The sequence below is a fragment of the Dreissena polymorpha genome, chromosome 10 (genome assembly GCF_020536995.1).
Source record: "Dreissena polymorpha isolate Duluth1 chromosome 10, UMN_Dpol_1.0, whole genome shotgun sequence".
Lineage (NCBI taxonomy): Eukaryota > Metazoa > Mollusca > Bivalvia > Myida > Dreissenidae > Dreissena > Dreissena polymorpha.
In genome coordinates, this window is record NC_068364.1 from 5940142 (window position 1) to 5965197 (window position 25056).

A 25056-nucleotide genomic window follows, 5' to 3' on the forward strand; every position below is an offset into this window, starting at 1 on the left:
TCAACAGATGTTAACCCATTTATGCCCAGTGGACTCTCCCATCCTTGTAAATTGGATCAATTTATTTCCAAAATTAGGGATGTCTGGTATATTTATTTCTATTTTTAGAATATTTCTTACAGAATTTCGTTTAAGCAAACAGTGTAGACCCTGATGAGACGCCGCATTCTGCGGCGTCTCATCTGGGTCTACGCTGTTTGCAATGCCATTTTTTCAGGACGCTAGGCATAAATGGGTTAAACATAATAAGGTTACCGTTAGCACTGTAACAGCTGCCACTGCATTTGTTGATGACATTATCGAAGTTGTATTAATTTACTAAGAGAATTGGTAAAAGTTCATAACCGCTGAGACCTATAATGAAATTGCCACTCTCTGTCAATGTAACTTGTGCAAAGATGACAGCTGTTGCTACTACGATAGGCTTCACAGTTGGATTGAAATGACTTATTTTTTACTGTTACTGATGATGATGATAGTTGGGGTGAATACAATGATTATGATGATGTTACGAAAATGGGGGTTCTTATCACGATGACATTCTTTTTCTGCTGCTGCTGATGATGATGATAATGACGATGATGATGATGATGATTATGATGACGATGAGAATGATGGTGATGATGATGATGATGATGATGATGATGATGATGATGATGATGATGATGGTGATGATGATGATGATGATGATGATGATGATGATGATGATGATGATGATGATGATGATGATGATGATGATGATGAAGTTTCTGCTGCTGCTGCTGCTGCTGCTGCTGATGATGATGATTATGTGAGTGACAAATAAACATAAATAACTGAACGATTAAAGAATCTTACCTCTTTGCAGGTTATTATTACTTTATCCTCGTAGACGATACAATTTCCTTTGCGAACATTTACTAACGTCTAATTTAATCCATTGACATTTTGAAATAGTTTCCTATCTTTTACGATCCATTCCGCAGAGCAGTAAACTTATATCGAAACGAAACTAATGTATGTAAGTCATTTTCGTTCTTTGAAAGTTTCAACAATTAAAGCGAAATTTGAACATCAAAGCGGCCCACAAAACGGTCTGTAAACGATTTTATTTGAAGCCTTTAAAAATGCTTTAGTTTGCAGTTCCTCCCTTCAGGCGGTGTTCAAGTTATATTATTGGTGTCTGTTATTTTGAAAGATAGTTTGACATTGAAGGGCATTAATTTAAAGCCAACGTTTTTGGTGTTATCAATGCACCAATCTCAGTGAATACTGGGTCTTAATGTGCCTTAATAGGCAGATCGATTATAGCCCGGTCTTATCAAAACTACCCATCTGTACAATTATTATTGGGGTAATTAATGTGTACATTGACTGATTAACATCTTAGACGGATAGGTCTGTATGTAAGTACATGAACATTAGTCCAAGAATTGTAGTTTTATTTGGGCTGTTTTTATGTGTTGCGTTTTGTGTTAACGGCAGCAGCTGTTGAAAAAGCAGCAACAATAACTTCAGAAATATCATTATCAGCAGAACCGTCATCATGAACAACAGCAGCAACAACATCGTCAAAATCATCAAACATCGCCAGTAATATGTTCAGGAAAAGGATATTATAATATAACCTCTATACTTTCTTTTAAATCTTTTCAAACTGTAACCTTGACTATACATATGTGTGTGTACACGCGTGTTCTGCGATTTTTCATTAGCTTTTATGATGTCGCAGATTGAGTGTTTAATTATCAACAGCATTTTATGTCATAAGCATGTATTTTGTCTGTATTTGAAGGGGGTTTATACAAATATGGGCCAAGAATTTTATAGCACATTCCGCATTCAATGTGTTATATCTCAGATATAAATAATGTCAGTCCACTTGAAATGCGGACCAAAATTGGTTTTTATAATTGACAAAATATTTTCTTCGATGACGGTTTTTACATAAGTGGATTATGTCGGCTTTTTAAAAGGATGACATAAAATGTTAGCCGGTTAGTTAATACATGACAAGGAATGTCATTCAAATAACATTTATCAAAGCTGTCATTTAGCACTCTTTAGGAATTTAATATGCAATTCAATTTATTTAAACGGTAAGAGATTTGTGACAGTCCAATTAAATCTAATAATTCAAATATTAAAATTTATCTATAACAACTTTCGTGACACGAAATCATTTCATTCAATTGTGTCTACATTTCATTCCCGCTACATTCATCACTTTAGCTGCTACTAGATCATTACGATGATGATGCTGATGACGATGCTGATGATGATGATGATGATGATGATGATGATGATGATGATGAAGAAGAAGAAGAAGATGATGATGATGATGATTATGATGATGATGATAATGATGATGATGATGATGGTGATGATGATGCTGCTGCTGCTGCTGCTGTTGATGATGATGATGATTATGATGATGACGACGACGATGATGATGGTGATGATGACGAAGACGATGATGATGATGATGATGATGATGATGATGATGATGATGATGATGATGATGATGATGATGATGATGATGATGATGATTTAGGATAATAAGACGATGACGAAGAATAATAAGAATACGAAGATGAGGACGAATTTCATACTGCACCACTTTTTCAAAGATTGATATGCATCGTAAAAACAACATTAACAAGTGCATATGGATAGTGTAACCTGCAGTGGGGATTTAGGGGTTTGGACACGACGTGCACCAAAAATTGTATTTTAAACAAAGGGCGTTGTAGAATCTATTTAGACAAATTTATTCGATTATTTTTTGTTCGAAGCATAACGTTTTTTGGGTTAAAACAATCAGCATGGTTATGTTTGTTGCACATGTAAAGTATAATTGTATTCGTCAGAAACATCAGCATGCACACAATACTGATTTCAACGTTTAAAACAAACTTTCCAACGTTTTATAACAGATTAGGCGAAGAACTCCGCAACAAGTTTTTGCTTCATAACAGTTTTGATAAAAATAGTTTGGGCTAAAATGCTTTCCGTTGAATTGTTTCCCAAGAAAGGAAATCTATCAAGTAAAACATAGCTCTGCCACGTGACAGTGACTTTCTAATTCCTTTGTAATAAAGAATCGGACGAAGAAATTCCGGGATGTCACCAAGGGATGAAGAATACCAGATCCACGCATAAGCTCGGAAATCTGTCCATCTTGTTAATTTAGTTACAACGAAATTGGAGATAAAAGGAATATGTTCACCTTCAAATTGGACAGGAATTCGGAATCCCTCGATAAATCCCCCAAATTCGGTACATCGGATCGATTTTGATTTATGGAAATGGCAGAAGTTATCAGACTGATGGACCAATTTCATTGGGGCGATTTCAGTATTGTAGTACGTTTAATATAAAATTGTGTACTATTTGGAAAAATCAAGGCATAAAATGATAGCAGACAGACAGACAGACAGACAGACAGACAGACAGACAGACAGACAGACAGACAGACAGACAGACAGACAGACAGACAGACAGACAGACAGACAGACAGACAGACAGACAGACAGACAGACAGACAGACAGACAGACAGACAGACAGACAGACAGACAGACAGACAGACAGACAGACAGACAGACAGACAGACAGACAGACAGACAGACAGACAGACAGACAGACAGACAGACAGACAGACAGACAGACAGACAGACAGACAGACAGACAGACAGACAGACAGACAGACAGACAGACAGACAGACAGACGACAGACAGACAGACAGACAGACAGACAGACAGACAGACAGACAGACAGACAGACATTGTATTTGACTTGCACAAAATACATCGTCAACATCACATGTGGTTGGTATTGATATATGTCAACATGTATATGCGCAGAAAACAAGTGTCAACAAACATGCATATTTACAGCACAAATATACTAGTATAGTGAAGTACAGAGGATGAACAATTTGAAAATTACGTTATACGATTTAAGAAATTCAATCTTATACTCAACGATTCTTTAACAAATAAACAAAGTTTTATTATTTCAGACCTTTTGCAGTGCCCCAGATAATTATTTGAGAAATAGTGTTTTCACCCATTGATTTAGAAAAATAGGGTGATTTCCTTCTTGAAATAGGGTGAAATGATTAATAAAAATGCATACCTTTATATCATTGATGCTTTACTTCTGTGGAAGATGCTCACTTGTATTGATTCAATAAAACTTTAAACTATCATCAGTGCTCCATCTAGAATTTGAAAAGGGCAGGGTGGCTTTTTTGTCAAAAGGGCACTTTCGACGCGCAGTATTTTGTGAAAAGGGCACTTTCGACGCGCAGTATTTTGTGAAAAGGGCACGTTCGAGCGCGCGGGTGTTTCTGGAATGCTTTTATTTGCATGTTAATTTATATGTTATAAATAATTGTATTATTCCCATTATTATTAAACCATTCAAATATAATGTCTACAATGAGGATTAAACTAATTACAATGTAATAAGAGATTTATGAATTATCATATGTAAAAAAAAAAAAAAATTTTTTTTTTTTTTTTTTTTTTTGAGGGGGGGGGGGCAGGGCGGAGGTTCGGGGGGGCAGGGCGGAGGTTCGGGAGGGCAGGGCGCGGCGCCCTTCGATTTAGGCCTAGCTGGAGCACTGTATCATAATTAACTTTAATAAACTGATGTTTCATAACATCTTTAATCATTGAAACTGTCCTTAATATAAACTTAAAACATAAAAAATCGATAACACGAATGATCATTTGGCTCTTGCTTTCTTGGTTCGAAACAGTTTGCGATCGACTGATATTTTTGAGCAACAATAGCGGACGTCTTTCGACCTCTCTTAGATATTTTTATTTCGCATCGTTATAGAAACTGAAAGTACAGGCGCTTTATAAATACATGCACAATGAGCGACGGATAAAGTCAGATTGAAAACGCATGTATGTCGAGGAAAATAATTTGATCAGACGCTTTATTTAACTATGAAATCTAGAACGCAGAGAGTTTGAATAAAGCTTGACTGTTTTCATGCTCCGTCATCAAGGCGCTTGCTTAATAAAGACGCGTGACGATAATAATTTCAAAGAGAAAATTCCGAAAATGAGCAAAGCATTTTCGATTGAAGCTATTGTGTCGTACGCATCGAATTTGACGAATTTGCGTACAAATCAAAATGGTTGCGTTTTCAATACGCATGTTATTGAATTTCTTTGCGTTTTTAGACATTTTAATAGGGTGAAAGACGCAGATACGCAGCTTATCCGGGGCACTGTCTATTGGTTGATTGAAGCAATTGTACATACTTTATCACGGATGTATTATTATAGTAATATTTTTAAATGTATTTCGTTCTTATATCAACAAAATGAAATTCGTCCTCAATATCCATTGCACCTTTTGTGTTGTTTAACTGGTTAGAATAATCAAATTCATTGGTCGGTGGTTTCTTTCTGCATAATTATGTTATATTAAATTGGTCGCCTTTCTAAGAAGGTGTATCAACAGTGGTTTTGGATTCATAGCATAATTGTACGGTTGAAGGTTTGTAATGTATTAACGCAAGGGGGGTAACCTTATGAGATAAACATAATACCTGTAGCAAGAGTTAGATTTCTTGGTATTTTATCTTTCGACTCTTTTATGCAAAACCTTGCGGTTTCGGATAATAAATCACGTTAGTTCTGAAATGCTTTTGATTTCTTCGACAGTAACTCATTAATGCCTAGCGTCTAGAAAAAAGGCCTTGGCAAACGGCGTAGACTCAGATGAGACGCCGCATGATCCGGTTTCTCATCAGGGTCTGCGCTGTTTGCTTAAAGGAATTTCTGTACGAAATATTCTAAATATAGAAATAAATATACTAGACATCCCTTATTTTGGAAATAAATTGATCCAATTTAGAAGGATGTGACAGTCCACTAGGCATAAATGGGTTAAACGTGTAATATACCATTGCTGCAGCTTCAGTTCTGGACTCTATTCTTACTCTAATTCGATAGATTTGTTACCAAAAGCAATCTGCATACTATAATATGCAGTTTTCGTGTGAGACTACGAGGAAATAGATGTGTGTGACGATGAATTTTAATGAATCTAACTATAATAAAACGTTATTTTGAGTCGCGTTCTGCCAAAAGTGAGCTTATTTGATGTGCGTTCAGTGCCATCTCAGGAGCGACATTTTCCACGTTTACTTATTTGTTTCATAGAAAGTTAAGTCTCTTCTAATCGAAAATTCAGTTTAGGTGGAAAGAGTCGTCCCTGATTAGCCAGTACGGGCTGCACAACTTTATCTGGGACGTCATTTTACGCGCATGAATTAAGCACAGTTTTCCCAGAACGAGGCTCATTTGTGTCTTGTTCTGAGAAAACTGGGCTTAATTCATGTGCGTTAAGTGTCGTCCCAGATTAGTCTGTGCAGTCCGTACAGGCTAATCAGGGACGACACTTTCCGCTTTAATGGTATTTTTAGTTTCAAGGAAGTCCCTCCTTACCGAAAATCAAGTTTAGGCGGAAAGTGTCGTCCCTGATAAGCCTGTGCGGACTGAACAGGCTAATCTGGGACGACACTTTTAGCACATGAATTAAGCCCAGTTTTCTCAGAACAAGACACATTTGATCTCGAGTGCCAGTAATAACTTATGCTTTGTTCAATCGCCCAAAGTAATAACCGATAGCCAATATGTCTAAGTGAAAAATAATTTTGCCCATGAAATCAGAGCCAAAATTTGCAATGTAACGCTCAGAATGGGAGCTCTTTTGCTTTGTTTATTAGCTATTTTAATCTATACGTAGGTTCTTAGTGAATGGAAACATCAGCGAATGAATGAATAAAAAAAGAAGAAAAGAAACACCAGTCAACGAAAAACAAGCCAATGCATTTTAAAGAGACATCAGTTATAGTGAAACTATACGACGTTCATTTTTTTCTGAAAACTTTTTCGTTTGTAATAATGTTTTGTTCCAAAGTGCATGGTGCGAATGATTAAGCCCCGATATCAACAAATATTAATGTCACAAGAATAATAATTATTTAAAAGTATAAACTTATCTTGACGCTTTGTACGCACGCATATACGTAGTGGATGTACTCACAGAATCATTCGCTTCCTCATATAAATAATCAATATGATAAGAAATTGTGTCTTGTTCTGAGAAAACTGGGCATAATGCATGTGCGTAAAGTGTCTTCCCAGATTAGCCTGTGCAGTCCGCACATGCTTATCATGGACGACACTTTCCGCATAAACAAGATTTTCGGTAAAAAGGGACTTCCTTTAAAAGAAAAATAATAATACCATTTAAGCGGAAAGTGTCGTCCTTGATTAGCCTGTGCGGACTGTACAGGCTGATCAGGGACGACACTTTACGCACATGCATTAAGCCCAGTTGTCTTAGAACAAGGCTCAATTACGCAATGGCATTTTCCCGAATCCAATACTTTTTTTGGATTTCGGTCAGTGAGATGTATATAGGAAACTATTTATGAAAAGTTTTCTTTAAAAGTGTTTTGGTTATGCGGCCTTTAGGCGGAAGCTGAACAACTCTAGCCTACATACTGCGTGGCGATGCTGGTATTTAATGTCGCCTAATCTTTTACTAAACCCAGAGCTAACATAGCATTGTAATTACCGTTGTTTGAGCGATTTATACACAACAAATCTTTGCCCCCCGCCCTTGCGTCGTCTATTTTAGATTAACTAACATAGTTTTAAAAAGATCTGTATTATAATTGATGCTGTAGTTATTATAATTATTTTCATCAGCAGCAGAAGCAGTGATAGCAGTACAAGAAGAATTCAAAAGAGTATCAGAAAAATCAGCAGCAGTAGCAGCAGTAGCAGCAGTAGCAGCAGCAGCAACAACAACATCAACAACAATCACAGCTATGCATTCAGCAGCAGCAGTAACGAAACACTTACCAACTGCATCATTTTTGAAAAAAAATGTATTGACGTGATACATTTAAGAATTGTCATCAATAATTTCCAAGAGCAGGAAATCATCATCTGCCGAGTAAAATTTAAATAAACGCTCACGCAAAATACGTCAGTATTTAATAATTCATTTACGCATTCTTTCTTATTTCATGTAAAGATAGGGCGTAGTCATGTCGAGTAATTCATTTACTCTTTCTTGTCGATTTGGTCACGTATTTAACTGCTCTCAATGGGCCTGTTTCTGTGTTTACCATGTTTTTTCCAACTCTAGGATTCTGAACTGCGCCCCTTTCACCCTTAAACGACGTGTGTCTGGCTTGAACGCAGTTTACTGAAACATATTTCAACATTCACTTAAACATTCATCATACTCATCCTCATAACAATCTTCATCATCATCATCATCATCATCATCATCATCATCATCATCATCATCATCATCATCATCATCATCATCATCATCGTCGTCGTCGTCGTCGTCGTTGTCATCATCATCACCATCTTCATCATCATCATCATCATCATCATCATCATCATCATCATCATCATCATCATCATCATCATCATCATCATCATCATCATCATCATCATCATCATCATCATCATCATCATCATCGTCGTCGTCGTCATCATCATCATCATCATCATCATCATCATCATCATCATCATCATCATCATCATCATCATCATCATCATCATCATCATCATTATCATCATCATCATCATCGTCGTCGTCGTCTTCGTCGTCATTACCATCATCATCATCATCATCATCATCATCATCATCATCATCATCATCATCATCATCATCATCATCATCATCATCATCATCATCATCATCATCATCATCATCATCACCATTATCATCATCATCATCATCATCATCATCATCATCATCATCATCATCATCATCATCATCATCATCATCATCATCATCATCATCATCATCACCATCACAACATCAACATCAGAAACTACAGCACATTCGATATCATTTACGCAATCCTAATAATTACCATAATCATAATCAATAGCTTCATCATCATTTCTTCTTCATTGGCATCTTCATTTTCACAACCAACTTTATAACAATAATGATCAGAAGCAACACATATGAAAACCACAACAGAAACATCTGCAACAGCCACTCAATAATCTTCATCAGCAGCAGTGGCAGCTTCAACAGAACCATCATGATCATCAAGGTCATCAGTGTGATCATCAACCACACCATTATCGATTTCACGTGCTTTTAGTTTAAATCTATTTATTTAAGCTCGATTGCATCGAAAGCCTCAGGCTTATACAAACGCCCTCGAGTCCGTTTCCTGGGCCTATAACCAGTACTTGGTGATCTAGAGAACGCTCCCCGAGTGGGGATCGAACCCGTGACCGCCCGATCGCTAGTCGAACTTTTTCTCCATTACGCCACGGCAACCTTTTCATGTGCTTTGGTCCACTATAATATGTGTCTTGTTCTGAGAAAACTGGGCTTAATTCATGTGCGTAAAGTGTCGTCCCAGATTAGCCTGTGCAGTCCGCACAGGCTAATCAGGGACGACACTTTCCGCTTTAATGGTATTTTTAGTTTCAAGGAAGTCCCTCCTTACCGAAAATCAAATTTAGGCGGAAAGTGTCGTCCCTGATTAGCATGTGCGGACTGCACAGGCTAATCTGGGACGACACTTTACGCACATGTATAATGCCCAGTTTTATCAGAACAAGACACATATAATCAGGACACTGTCCACTATATTTTATATCATCATCTTTATCACTAATTCTCATTAAAATTAAAAGCTAAACATATAAGTTAATAGTACCTGTACTTTATATTAAATTGCCTCTCACGTTCACTACTATGTTTTATACGGGATTCATATTCATTCTGGATATAGTGAAGCCCGACATTATTTCTTGTTCACTTCCTTTAAAGGAGTTAACAATCACAAACGCGAAGAGTGGAAAAGATTTCGCCCTTTTTGTGTCAAAGATAAATTTCTTCCTGTATTTTGAATGTTTAGTGATACATTCGCTAGAAAAATGATTTTAACACATGCTCGTATAATTAAATTATTAATCGTTGTGTTGTTTTCAAAGGAAATCATGTGTCAAGTAAGTTACTTATTGAAATAATGTGTTCTATGGGGTTGACTGTAGTTTTAAATTCATTTTAAGACCAATTTACTAGTTTTAAAAAGGAAAATACAGATTTTACATTATTATGGTTACTGATTTATAGTTAACTTATAGGCATTATTCGATAAAATCAATTGAATTTGATTATAAGAGTAATGAGCAAATATAGGTAAAAAGTATTTTTCACTGAATTTGTTGAACATGTTTTTATATAAATATCATCATCAAAACTCATGACAGAAATTCCGTGTTTGAAACATTAAATTTACATAACGATTATAACCGCATTTGTGCAGCTGGTGGCGTCATATTTATGGCTTCTGTATGTCGCTATGGAGGTTTCGAGATCGATCTCCACTGTGGTAGCTATAATTCTACTCCAAGTACTGCCTCTACCCAGAAAATAGTCCTCTAGTATATTTTATAATACCAAAAAGTGCTATGCAATCTAATTAAGTTAAATAGGTTTACATACAGAACAATGACGCATTTGAGCGAACGAGGGTTCCAATGCTGTATACATATTCCATGTTTTCTCTTTCATGCAGACAAGCGGATTTATCTCCCCTCACACGATTAGTACTGATGAGACTATTGGTTTGACGTCATTTGCGGCACAGGACTCGCCACACTGCCAACCAAACGAATACGGACCGTCGTGTAAGTACTGTGTGCCACGCGATTCTTGCGTCGATGGCCATTACACGTGCGATCCATTGACCGGAAATAAGCTATGTCGTCCGGGTTACAAAGGAGATGCGTGCGAAATTCCCGAAGAACGCGACACCGAAAATGAGTTTCACTTGACGTGCCCTGCCAGCGAGTGCCGCAATGGCGGAACGTGCATATCCGGTCGTTGTTGTTGTTCTGGCGGATACACGGGCGAGTTGTGCGAGGTGGAGATTATTGAATGCAGGAACGACTCATGTATGAATGCGGGTAAGGCAAAAAAAATCAATAGTAAGTAAGGGAATAGTTTCATGCAACATGATCAAAGGCATAACATTTCATATTTGTTTTCACTAACCCTATACACTCTTATTTTTCATTCCGATCTGTGTGTGTATGGCGTGGGGTCGGGTTGAGGCGGTGTGGTTATTCCATATTATATTTAGTTATACAGACCGTTTTAATGCATAGGGCTTTGACAGTTTCTTCCTTTTACAATCGTTATTATCCCTAGCCAAAAGTCGTATGAAGATAGAACTGTTTGATTTCATTCAGTCCGCACATGCGTGCGTCTGTCACAAACTGGAATCTGCGATACATCAAACATTACTAAAGCAAGATTGATGAAACTATGTATGTGTATAGATTGCTATATGATGAATGTGCACGTTACTTCGTTTTGTCAGATTTGTTTTGTTATTGCTACAAATGTGCAGACTAAAATCTGGATTCTGCGACAAATTCAAAAGTACTTAAGTAAGGTTGATAAAATATGATAATCGAATAGAAACATGCATTATGCACGATCTTTAAGTTTGTTCATCGGGCAAAACCAAAACCCGGATCCTGCCACAGCTTAAAATTATATCATTTATTTTTATGAAACTGAATAAGTTAATAAAGGGCCATATGGGGAATATGCACGTAAAATGCATGCATACGCTATTACAAATATATAGTAGCTACGGCTTAAGAAATAAGAGAAATGTGAAATCTGAAACTAGCGTTCGCTCCGACTTTAACTTTAGCAATTTGGATGAAACTCGATTTGTGGAAAGAGGGCCAATGGGTAGTACGCATATTATTTCTTCAGACCAACATTGTGATTGCTATGGACATAGATATTAGAAATTAATGAAAGGGTCCTGCTAAAAATCAAATATTTGTTGAACTTTTTAAACGCAATTTGGTGAGTGCTTATTTTGTCATGTGCCTTCAATATTAACCAGGTAGAGGACCGATATTTTTTCGGTGCCGTAGCACTTGTTACACTTGAAAATCGCAAATTTGTTTTGTAATATTTCGACAACAATCCACCCGTGGCGGGGATAAATCCTCCGTGATACTTTCTTGTTTAAGTTAAACTATATATATGTGATGCAAACAATTATTTCCAAATATACAGGGATGAATACTGTTTCGTAAGTAGTATTTTTTTTCTCCTTTTTGAATAGACCCTTTTCACAATAGACCAAAATTGATAAGAGCGCAAAGTCACGTGACTCGCAAAACTCCAGAACGAGGCTGAACGTGTATAGGTCACATAACCCCAAACCGGAACTCCTGTTTTAGGGTTACATGCAGTCAGTTTGATACTTAGCACACATTGTTGAGTGCATGCTGCCTAGGATTTGTAAAATACATTGCAAATGGTTAGTTTTGGTATCAACTTGAAGGTATATTTGTAAGCAATAAGAAAATAAGCCATTTTTTGTGCTCTACATTTTGTGTTGATGGTTCCCGGCTTTGAAAGTAGGTCATACTATTTGAGCCCAAAATGGTTGTCTGCACAGCTGTCAAAACAGGTTTGCCTATTCTAAGGTAAATATTTTGAGTAAGCGCGTATAGAATTTAATGACATGCATTTTTTTCAAAAGATTATGCATTTATCTTTCCAATGATGTATGATGATATAGTGGGTATGCGCTTGATCATGGTAAAAATTGATATCGAACTTCAACTATTTTATATGTAATATAGAAGGAAATTAATTGCGCATGCGTAACCTATAAATTTCCAATACTCCCGCGCAACGCCGCATGTGATTTCAGCCTTTCACTCTTTTGAACATTCGGCGATGTAACGACATGGAAAACACAATATGACATTGTCAGAATTAGATATAAATATGCAATTCACATTATAAGTGTCGATACATTAAATAAATTGTCTTGATTAATTTGATAAAGTACTTGTTTTCTCCATTTTTTCACACATTTGGCAAGGTTTGGTAGAGCTGTTTTATCGCGCTGTTTAAAAAAAGATCTATCTTGTTTATTGATACATCTGTGACTAAGTAGCCCCTGTGTTCCGGATAAACCAATCAGCTTGTTATGATCAGATACTGTGCCGACAAATACTAAATAACAGCATGGTGTCATAAACCACCCGTGGTAGATGCCTGGTCATTGAACACCATGTATGGTACCCCAATGTCTTATCGTGGTAGGAGTATTACGTAGTCATTTCTAAGACTAATATAGTCATCTCTAAGACTAATATAACGCCAAATACTCAAACTAAATACTGTATAGATATAAGCCAGTTTTTATCATAATAATACAGTGAATGCTGGACATTCGTCCAAGCCTATTTTTCACACAGGCGGACATTCGTCCCTATGTTTTTGACAACCTGAACATTCGTGCCTTCGTTATTTTGACAATGCACAATGCACATAATGGTTCCTACATAATTTTGACAGCCTGGACATTCGTTCCTTCGTTATTTGGACAGCCCGGATATTCGTTCCTGAATAATTGCTATCCCGGTCATTATTATGACATTTTATCAAAATAATATGGCACTTTTATCCGGTATTTTAATATGTCGTTATTGAAATAGTTAAAAATAATGTTCTCATATTTTGTGTATATTTTATATTGTTGTAAGATTTTATCGTGATCATGATAACGTTTAAAATTATCGAATATATCGACTTACACTGAGATCTGTAATTTGCCAAAATGCAGAATTCTGGGCGTTAAAACTATGTAGGAGTATATACATCCGGTCTGTCAAAATAATGTTGGAACGATTGTCAGGGATGTCTAAATAGCGTGGGAATGAATGTCCGGGTAGTTAAAATAACGTATGAACTAATATCCGCCTTGTCTAAATTAGCGAAGGAAAATTTTCCCGGTGAAAGAATATTCGGAAACATAATTAAGTGCTTAATACTTATATATACATTTGAAATACTTATTAGCTTTTATGCTAAAACCTATACGAAACCTATTTATAGCGGGTACCGCTAAAATAAAACTCCGTCCTTACAAAGTCTTATAAAGAGTGTTCGTTAGTGTATTAAAATAAGAATTTTCATTGACCACAACGGGGTTAATGAATGTTTCCGACAAATCAAGACACACCCACACACACAATAGAGATTTATGACATGATGTGGCATATATTAATCACTCATAATCACGTTTAAAGAGACATCAAGGTGCATGCATAAACAGATCAGTTCGCTCCACGTTCGTTTTTTTCACCTGTATAAAAGAATTCTTCAATATTGTATTTCACTGTAAAAGAACATTAATAAAAATTTAACGAAAAATGGCACAACATTTATCATGTGCTTTGCATTTTCTATTGCCTTTTCTTATGATTGAGTCAACACACATTTTACACGTTCGATCGTTCGTGAAAAATATTACAGTCTAACAAACATACCTTTGAGAATTTAAGTTATATTCAGCATGAAATACAGAAAACAAGCACCAACAATTAACTGATTTATCAACAAGGGCTGTTTGTAAAACATGCATGCCCCCCTATATGGGCTATAAGTGTAGTAGCGCCATTGTTTGAATACGTTTTTTGTCACTGTAAATGGTGGTGGTGGTGGTGGTGGTGGTGGTGGTGGTGGTGTGGTGGTGTGGTGGTGGTGGTGGTGGTGGTGGTGGTGGTGGTGGTGGTGTGGTGTGGTGGTGGTGGTGGTAGCAGAGAACATAGTAGTAGTAGTTGTTGTAGTTCGGAGTAGTAGTAGTCTAGTAGTGTCGTAGTAGTCGTAGTAGTAGTTGTCCGTAGTCGTACGTAGTCGTGTGTCGTAGTCGTTTTGTCGTAATACGTCGTCGTGTCGTATGTCGTCTTCAGTAGTCGTAGTAGAGTAGTGTCGTCGTAGTACGTCAGTAGTCGTCGAGTCGTCTTCGTCGTCGGTGGTGGTCGCCGCCGCCTCGTCGTCGTCGTCGTCGTCGCCGTGGTCGTTAGTGTAGTCTAGTCGTCGTAGTAGTCGTCGTCGTGTAGTCGTCGTCGTCGTCGTATGTCGTAGTGTAACGTAGTCGTAGTAGTAGTAGCAGCAGCAGCAGCAGCAGAGTAGTAGTAGTAGTAGTAGTAGTAGAAGTATCAGTAGTAGTAGTAGTAGTAGTAGTAGTAGTAGTATGCATTACAAAAATTCTGTTAGCCTTACATTTGGTAAAATTTAATTATATTACAAGGGAGGCAAATCTGTAACAATAAATTTAAACTTATTGCATTTGTTTCCCCTGTAGTGTATTACCTCCACTGTCCTGCTTATATTTATATAAATCAACAAAATTAAACATTAACACAATATTTAATATACAAAATATACAAAATATCTCAAAATTTGATAATATTTTTACTGATCCACTGTATTTTACTAAAAGGATGATGTTTCATTGGACTGATAATTATAGATTTAGGATTACAGACCAGTTGCTTCAGTAATATTGTTCAGAGTGTGCCCTGTTGGCCGCGTATGCATTCTTGAATTATCATTCAAAAACCATTTTACTATTTCGAGTCATCGTGACCTTGACCTTTGACCTAGTGACCTCAAAATCAATAGGGGTCATCTGCGAGTCATGATCAATGTACCTATGAAGTTTCATGATCCTAGGCCCAAGCGTTCTTGAGTTATCATCCGGAAACCACCTGGTGGACGGACGAACTGACACCTGGTGGACGTACCGACCGACCTACCGACATGAGCAAAGCAATATACCCCCTCTTCTTCGAAGGGGGGCATAATTATTTAAAACTGAAGAACTATGACTTTGAAATATGACTTGGGTGTGAGAATGTTTATTTCATAACCCCTCATCAATTAGTGACTTAACAACACATCCATGTATGCATATGTTTGCCGTAATTGTAACCAGTGTCAGTGCTCATGAAATCCCGAATGAAATTAACGAAATTCAACTGGTTTATAATCATCGATTTGCTCCGCCAAAGATCTATACACGTTCAGCCTCGTTCTGAAATTCGACGCGTCACGTGATAACTAAAAATAGCAACAGCGGTAGTATTGTGAAACTGGTCTATTGTCACGAACAATTTGTATAACATTACAATTTTTATAGTAATATTTGCGCGGTAAAATATAAAGGGAAGTAAATAAAAATCTTTCAATTCTGCAAATCGTGTAAGTTGCCCCCCTTGAATCGTATCTTGGTTCTGATTCAACCTCAGCGATACTGCTTTTTTTGCTATTCGCTGTATTTCGCCATAGTTTCTAGTATAATATGAAACTCGTTTGATAACAGATATTTTTTAATATTCTGCATGTTATTGAACATTTTAAATCCACAATCATATTATACTTGATTCACCATGGAAGTCTGTTCGTCTGTCTGTCTGAACAAACGAATGTATACGTATTCTTGTTACAAAAAGTAATGTAAGTATACCTTAGTGATAAATGACCGTCTTAGGTGGCTAAATTAGCCTTGTAATGGCCAAAACATTAGAGTAAGTTGTCAAGTATTCAGCTGAGAATCAATTCGTGAGGAATTACGTCTGCCTGTACGCATGTCTTTCCAGTGAAGGGCTATAAACATTCAAAATTACCTACAGTTATGCATGTGAAATTTGTATCGTTCTACGTTTAACATTTCTATGCCGCTTGTTCACATAAGAGTTGTTTTTAACAAGTTTATCACAGCTACACAATACTAGTATCGCCTTGCCAAGTGTTAGTGTTACCTATCAATATTTTTTAAGGAATTTGCAAAGACCTGATCGGCGGATTCGCATGCTTGTGTCAACATGGCTTCACCGGAAACCGCTGTGAGTTGTCATCGACTGCGCATGCGCAAACCACCCCGTCACTTGACTCAAACTGCCAATCGGGCTCATGCTTGAACAAAGGCCGCTGCTTTGAAATTGGGGACAGCGTGTTTTGTCTCTGTCCTAAGTGGTTTACAGGACAGAAATGCGAGATTGATTTAAGAACGTCTCTGCATAATTTGGTAGGTGACTCTTAATTTTTTAATTTGTATTTTACGTTATCATCGTCCCCGTACCTTCCGCCACCACCGTCACTATCATAATAGTCACTGTCGTCGTTATCATCTAATTATCGTCATCATTATCATTATTTATAAATTCGCTTTTTTCATTATTGTGATCAGCATCATCGTTGACTACATCGGCATCGGTTAGAGATACCAATACAATTTAAGTAACCAATTATTTCTTCCCATTTAAGAGCATAATTTGACAAATTAAAAGGGCTCGTTATAATCTACACATAAAACTCATGATCTGTTGCACTTGTATAGAACGTTCGCTTATGGCCGTCTCTTAGGAATTAAGCACTTTTGAAAAACTGTCATTGATAATTTTAATTTCATTATATCCATAACAGAGTAAATGTAATCATATAAACTTGTTTGTAATGAATACACAATACATTCACTGTATTTCAGAGATCCATTTCACCATAATGCTCATTGAGGCACGGTGATTTATATTTAAACATGTTCTACATCAAATATTTGTTCATGTTAAAGTACGTTTACGCGATTATCCTTAAAATCGTTTAAACTGCGCACTTTAAAATACCAGCAGAATCGACCCCGTAAACAGACTGACAGAAACCAGGCTGACCTTGAACTAATAATAGACTTAAATTGGAGTACTGTGCCACAACCTGAAAATCTAAAAAATATATTAATAAAATTACATCCGACTCACGCGTATTCTATTTAAATTCACAAACACCAGTTATCTGAACGATTAAATGTAATTCTATATCTATAAAAAACTTGAATTTTCAGCTCTTATCGTTCACGAAAGATAGTCTTACAGTTTTGCTCCGGTACAGAAATGTCAAACCTCTCAGTGTATGCACTTAGATCAGCGCGTGCCCCTGTGCTGTTGATACATATTGCGTCTTTCTTATAATTTCCTAGAGAGATAATATGTGTCTTGTTCTGAGATATTTTGGCTTAATGCATGTGCGTAAAGCGTCGTCCCAGATTAGCCTGTGCAGTCCACACAGGCTAATCAGGGACGGCACTTTCCGATTTTATGGTATTTTTAGTTTCAAGGAAGTCCCTCCTTACTGAAAATCGAGTTTAGGCGGACAGTGTCGTCCCTGATTAGCCTCTGCGGACTGCACAGGCTAATCTGGGATGACACTTTACGCACATGAATTAAGCCCAGTTTTCTCAGAACAAGGCTCATATCGCTTCGAACTATTATTTTCAAATGAGATGTTTCGAGAATGTAGATTCCGAGCATGATGTTAGACAGTAATGTAGTAACGACCGTTTGCATCCACTGACACATACTTATTTTATATTATAATCTACATCCTATACGAGATATGGAGACTTTGTTCGCGACTTCTTAATACCGCAATCAAAAATATAATTGCTTTTCGATGCTACTAGCAGATGAATTGTATTATAATAATGATAGTTACTTTTTCCTACGTGACAATCTTACAATTAAATACTGTAGCCTAATAAAGAATAATTATTATAGATTCCATTTAATAAATGCAGCATGAATCCAAACAAGCAACCATTTAAAAAATGTGTTCGTTTAAGGATAACAATCAGTCAAAAAATAAATCAGTGTTTTTAATACTTCTTATCGATGAATTGGAAAAAATAAAGTGTTTTGTAAATGCATCGTTTAAATCTCTCGAATGCCAAGTCTTATAATAAAGATTCGCGGATTCGAATCTGGGAAAGGCGAAATTGTATTTCATTTGTATTCTTGCTATTTATGTTATGTTGGGCTGATAGCTTGCTGCGTAAGTGTATTTCATACAATATTTGGGGTATAACAAATATGCGAGTAAGTCGCTTTAAACGATTTTATAATTTATAATAAAGATAAATGTATTGATATCTAGCAAACAAGAACAAGTTTTCTTTTTAAATGAATTCTTTACCGACATAATAATGTACACTCTAAGTATGCTAATAGGTTACTGGATATGTTATTCTGAAATGCGGATCAATTGATATATTTCCCTTTTTAGTATTCACGCACCGTTTAAATATTTTGTAACAGTAGAATGGTATGATCGACAATATTTTTGTATCAAATTACTTATTCGGCACTAAGTAACATTTTAATGACTTCATAACCTGTTTGCACATGGATTGCATAGTGCGCGTAATTGAGCCGCTTTATAAAAATATACTTCTAGAGGCCGTTTTATTAACAGATCTTAGGAAGATCTTACGTAAGATTCGTTAGATTCGGTCGTACGCTTATCCTAAGTACTGTAGACCTTTTCATGAAATAAATCGCACCTTCAAACGTTTTTTAAAAAATACATGTATTACAAAATAGCTTTTTTTTACAGAATGCATCTACGATTTGTTACAAGTCTAGTTTTACGATCTTTATATAATTACGCTTTTTGACGCTATGAAACTCGGAAAGATCGAGGTCGCGTATCAGATATTGAGTCCGCCTAGCGATCAGGAGGTCCCTGGTTAATACCCCTCCCTTGGAGTATTCGTGTCTGAATAATCTTAAGGTTTGTAATGCAATCGAGCTGAACTTAACAGCTTTTGACTATAACGATAACTCATACAAGGATTTAGAAAAGATAAATACGTTTTTAATCGACGTCAGCTTTTTTTCTCTAATAATTGCTTTGCGGCTTTACAGACGGTGTGTCCAGAAAATTTGTACGGAAGCAAATGTCAGACAGAATGTGAGGCACGTGACACATGTAACGATGGCCATTTCACGTGCAACCCTGAAAATGGCGGGAAAGTCTGCGATGCAGGTCAGTGTATTGACAGACGTTACGCGAGCATAAATGTTAATATCGTTGAAACCCATTATACGTGTCTTAATATATTTCCGTTTTTCAAAAACTTCATACCGTGAGAGATTAGGCCACAAGAATTTCTCCGATATACATATTTATTAGCTGCGTATGATTATTTCTATTACATGCAGCACTTTTTATAAAGTGTAGAGGTCTCGTTTAAATAAGAATAATAGTTATATAACAATTATTATTATTATTATTATTATTATTATTATTATTATTATTATTATTATTATTATTATTATTATTATTATTATTATTATTATTAATTCGTTAGTCTATTTTCAACTTGACTTTTATATCAGGCTGGAGCGGTCCAAATTGTGACATTAGACATCTTCCCAGTCAAATAGACCCAGAGTGCGGGAATGGACTCGCCTGTAATAATGGCGGACAGTGTTTCCATGGCGGGTGCTGTTGTCGACATTCCTTTAAAGGGCAGTACTGTGAGATAGCTATAGGTATTTTAATCAGTAAACATATTTATGTTCTAGTTTCTGAAATCCATATGAACCAATAGGTATTTTATGGAGTACAATTTTATCATATTACATGTATGTGTGCAATGTACGTCTTGATCAATGGCATGCTGTATTCTTGAAAATGTATTAATAATAAATGTGACACATATTTGAAGCACAAGGTCATTATTAATTGCTCTTCACTGGGGAATAACATATTCGGTCTTTTTGCAATAAAAATTATTTTTAGTTCAGTGTTGAACAATACCATTTTATACGTTGTATCTTCTTTAAAAAAAAATATTTTATCAATCTCTAAAAATAAATATTGTCTAAATGAACATGTTATTGCAATGTCGATTATTGGTCGTATGGTTGTAGGTTGTTCAAGCGGCCCGTGCCACCATAATGCAACCTGCGTCGACCACGATCAAGGATACGTTTGTATATGTGACAAGCGATACACGGGACATCAATGTGAAAACAAAGTTAACCAACACGTTGTGGTAACCCTTGCTTACATAAGCCCACAACTTGCCACAGAGTCAACATTTCGAGGCCTGACCGAAAGCCAATCACTGCTAACAAGCAGTACTGACTCCAGTAAAAAACCTACTTCAATTAAAAGCAGTTATGTTACCAAGAGCAACAATGAACCCACGCCTGAAGGTAGCAGGGATACGCCATCGTTCGTGCGTATTACTACCACGACAACTTTTACACCGACCATATTAACTAATTTTGATTCGAGTTTAATAACATCAACAACAATCCGACCTCGGACCTCATCTGAAACACACCAGAAATCTGACACACAAAGCCCAAGCAACTTGCCAATAACAATCAACGAGTTGGCAGTAACATCAAGTCACCACATTGCAACACTAACTGATCCTGTGCTCAAAATCTACCAGAGCGAATTAACCATTCCTCATTTAAGATCATCCGATACATCTAGCAGCTACACGACTTGTTTTTCTGAATGTGGAACTTCCGATAGTACTACAGAAGAATCTCAAAAGCATTCATATACCGCTACTCGAACCTCTCTTATCCAATCCTCAGTTTTGCATGTCAGCACATTCCAATCCTTTGGCAGTTATTCCCTCACATATGCTGGACATTCCAATAATGCGATTCCGCCATACAACACCTCTGTTAACAGCCAAGAAAATTACAGGTCAAACAGGGCCGAGTTAGTTCAGTGGACGTATTTTTCATCAACACATTTTACCACGCATGGACATCACCCTCTGAAAACTGACAGTCCAGCTCTGCTGTCTGCGTCATTTTCATTCACACGTTTTTCAATTAACGAACATACAACGAGTACCGCACCCGTGTCGAATCCGTCACCCCGCGATTCTGCGTCGACAATAACGCATTTGACCAGCAACGCTGCGAGCTCGTTAATAACTGCAAACGACATAGACACAGCTTATGGACAACTATCCTCAGCTTTTTCTACGGCTAATGAGAAACCACACGCAGTTTCTTTAACGGTTAACATAGAAAAAATATCGAATTCTCGAGCCCTTGTGGACGCAAGCTTAATCCAGCCATCATACAGTTCAGATTTTGTTCCATACTTGCCACCAATTTCAGAAAGAATGACGTTGACGTTCACCCAACGTGTCCAAAATGAGGAGAAAAGTGAAATAGTTATCAGCAGCATTTTACAAACCTCATCTATAATTAAATCCCCGCATATCCAAACTCGAACGGTGATAACTAATCATAATCATAACGTATTATCAACGCAAATGCAGCCCATAACAGTTTCAAAAAGTTGTTCAGATTGGTCCAGCAACTGTGTCGATGGGGTCATCGTCGATATGCCGCCAGGAAGTGAAGAACCGGAAGTGCCAAAGGGCCCGCCAAATGATACTGCCAATAAAGAAGGGCAAAACGTGAGTCCGTTTTGTATAAATAAGTCGCACTGAAAAAGATATTCTGCTTAATGTATTGGTGACAACTCAAACATATAGATTCTATACAAACTTGTAAATTTTAATAGTGTAAACGACGATACAGTTCTATAAAAACAATGTAGTGGTCGCTCAATATTGAGAAACTGAAAATAGTGTAGCATTTAGATCCCGTGTTACAGACAAATGAGCGTACATGTCATAGACTAATTCGTTTCTTTTCGATGTAATGATGCTGTTTTTAAATGAAAAAAAAATACGATCACACAGTAAACAAAAATTGGGTGTAATACTTTTATGCGTATGTATATCCCATATATTTCAGTGTATGTACATCCCATATATTTCAGTGTACGTATATCCCATATATATTTTAGTGTATGTATATCCCATATATTTCAGCGTATGTATATCCCATATATTTCAGCGTATGAATATCCCATATATTTCAGTGTATTTATATCCCATATAGTGTGTTCAGCTTGTCCACGTAAACACATGTGCGTTTCAATTTAATGACCGTGACCTTTTGTGAAGGCCGTTTAAAACTTGGTTAAAACATCATTTTTGCTCGTGTCAAAACACATGACACTATACTGCTGGAAGCACCAGAAGCAGCACCTAAATATTACGTCCGGAATCCAAGGCCTTTTTTTCTTGTAATCTAACATAGAGCTGGAATGTTGTGTTTACTCAATTACTACACATCGATGAGAACATTGTTACGGTATAAAACGTCTAAAGAGTGACTAATACTAGTATGAGACCATTATTCAAAATATAAAAAAAGATTATTTGTTTTATTGCATCACCGGAAAGGGATACTTTTGTTATTTTATTGACTGCCTTTACATAAAAAAAACTAAATTAAGTCTCACTCCTTTCCACTAAAGATTAAACACTTATAATAGAACAAAATCAAAAAAGAGTTTTATTTTATGTTGGTCAGCAATATTTAAAAAGCTACTGCAGAAAAAATGTGACGTTAGATTTTATTTCTCTTTTAGTTCGATTTTATAATTCACTTCTTAACATAAAAGTATTCATAAATAATTATTTTCGAAATTCTAAATTTGTAGTTTCCCTGGGTTGCAGTTGTGTTCGGAATTCTAGGACTGGTGATCATAGCAACTGTTGTGGTAACTACAGTGTCGGTTTTAAGACGGAAAAGGTGAGTACTGAGTACATGAAGCGAATGCATGGTCTAGTAGTGACATGCTTGAGCCAGAAAATAAAATTCGCTTGCTCTATCACACGTTCAGTTCTAATCTACTTTCATGTCTTTCGCATTTAACTTTAAACAAATGTACATTGTACTTAGTGCTTTGTACTACAAGACACAGGGTCGTGTCTCGAACTTCTCCTGTAGCTCGTGTCATCTCTCGTAACCCAACGAACACGTCTTTATGAGTCAAGAACCACACAGGGGAGGCCCCAATCCGTTTACAAGTTTTATCAAAATGGGCCCAGACAATTTTAGTGCGTTAAGTTGATAGAACAATAAATTATAAAATGAAAATTGAAATACTTTGGTCAGATTATTCAATTTATTAATACCTGGGGCACGTTATATAAAAAATATTGACAAAACGTCCTATGAAGAATACGACCCAAAACGTTGAAACATAAGCAGGTACAAAACTATATATGAAAAACAACATATTAAAGAATACAAATAAATATCAACTAGAAATACTAAACAATTCTCTTACAAAATAAAAACGTTAAAAGATATTATACTATATATTGGTAATATGATAAGAAAAGCATCTAAAAGACATTTTCAACTAAGAGAAGTACATGACTTTCATTGCAGAAAGCGCGCCTCTAGAACTCTACGCAATTCCCCCGATGAAGTCATTGATTTCGACCGGGAGCATTTCTCTGTCCAACCGGAATTCACCAACCCGTCGTACGGCATAGAACACGACGATGACGACGGCATAAAACACGATATTTACGTCGTCAACGACTGAACAGCGTTGATCGTTCATGGAATTTTCACAGATTTTCGTACTTGTTAACCATGTCAATAATGTACTTCATAATAAAACTATACCAACGAGAAAAGTGTTAAATAACTATGATAGCCAGGAAAAATTGTTGAATATAAATTGGCCCCTACTGAGATCCACACTTTGTACCGTAAAGAGTAAAAGGTACCTCTGCACTTTTTACACGTTCGTTTGTTAAACATTTATTTTTCCAATTATGAATTAAGTAAATTACAAACGCTTTATAATTTGAATATCACCCATAAATGAACCGTTATTTTGAAAAACATTTTCAGTCAGGAGTGTTATTTTGAATGCTACTTAATGTATAATATATATTTTTTAATCTATGTACATGTATATTTGTATGAAACTTGTGTTCGTATGAAACTTTATTCTACCAAAACATGAACAATAACCATTAAAGCGGGTATATACGATTTTGTCAAATATTTATGAATTTATATAAACTGTGTAAAAAACTTATTATATATATATTTCAATATAAATTAAAATAAAAGTTAAGAAGACCATATGTCGAAAAATGCGAAATAAGCCGGATATTGAATTCTGAAATTGAAAACGGCTGTACAGCCGAATTCGCCAGCATGTATACCATACATGTACGATGTGCATCTAAACTTAGTTTAACGGTTTATTTGAATTCCTGCAACGATATCTATTCATACGACACACGAACACTATCTCCGATCCTAATACAAAGACGAATGCTTCGGTTATTGTAGGAAAATATGTACGTCACTATCGGCTCGGGGTGCTAATTTGTCTTTGCTGCATTTTATGAAATTCGGCTTAAATGTATAATTTTTCTTGCCTATTTTGTGTTATTGTAACAAATTTTATCAATATATTACAATTAAACACATATAAAAAATCGTATATACCC

General features: G+C 36.3%; 2 protein-coding genes across 3 annotated transcripts in view; one reads left to right on the top strand and one right to left on the bottom strand.

Moving 5' to 3' along the window:
- The window catches only part of LOC127848263 (uncharacterized), a 59672-nt gene extending 58517 nt beyond the window's left edge, over window positions 1-1155 (bottom strand). For both annotated transcript variants that reach the window (XM_052380620.1, XM_052380627.1), the window contains exon 1: window positions 838-1155. The gene's annotated coding sequence lies outside the window, so the exon portion shown is untranslated. The remainder of the gene's footprint in view (window positions 1-837) is intronic.
- Window positions 1156-9924: 8769 nt separating this feature from the next.
- Window positions 9925-24568, top strand: LOC127848139 (uncharacterized). Its single transcript, XM_052380443.1, has 8 exons — window positions 9925-10015; window positions 10588-10978; window positions 16682-16929; window positions 19598-19718; window positions 20072-20227; window positions 20609-22137; window positions 23235-23326; window positions 23972-24568. The coding sequence occupies exons 1-8, from the start codon at window positions 9944-9946 to the stop codon at window positions 24129-24131; spliced, it is 2769 nt and encodes a 922-aa protein (XP_052236403.1). The 5' UTR covers window positions 9925-9943; the 3' UTR covers window positions 24132-24568.
- Window positions 24569-25056: the final 488 nt, after the last annotated feature.

Coding starts and splice junctions, on each gene's coding strand:
- LOC127848139 (XM_052380443.1), top strand. CDS start 9,944: ATGATTTTAACACATGCTCGTATAATTAAATTATTAATCGTTGTGTTG. Junction 16,930..19,597: donor GAACGTCTCTGCATAATTTG/GTAGGTGACTCT, acceptor GCGGCTTTACAG/ACGGTGTGTCCAGAAAATTT. Junction 22,138..23,234: donor CCAATAAAGAAGGGCAAAAC/GTGAGTCCGTTT, acceptor CTAAATTTGTAG/TTTCCCTGGGTTGCAGTTGT.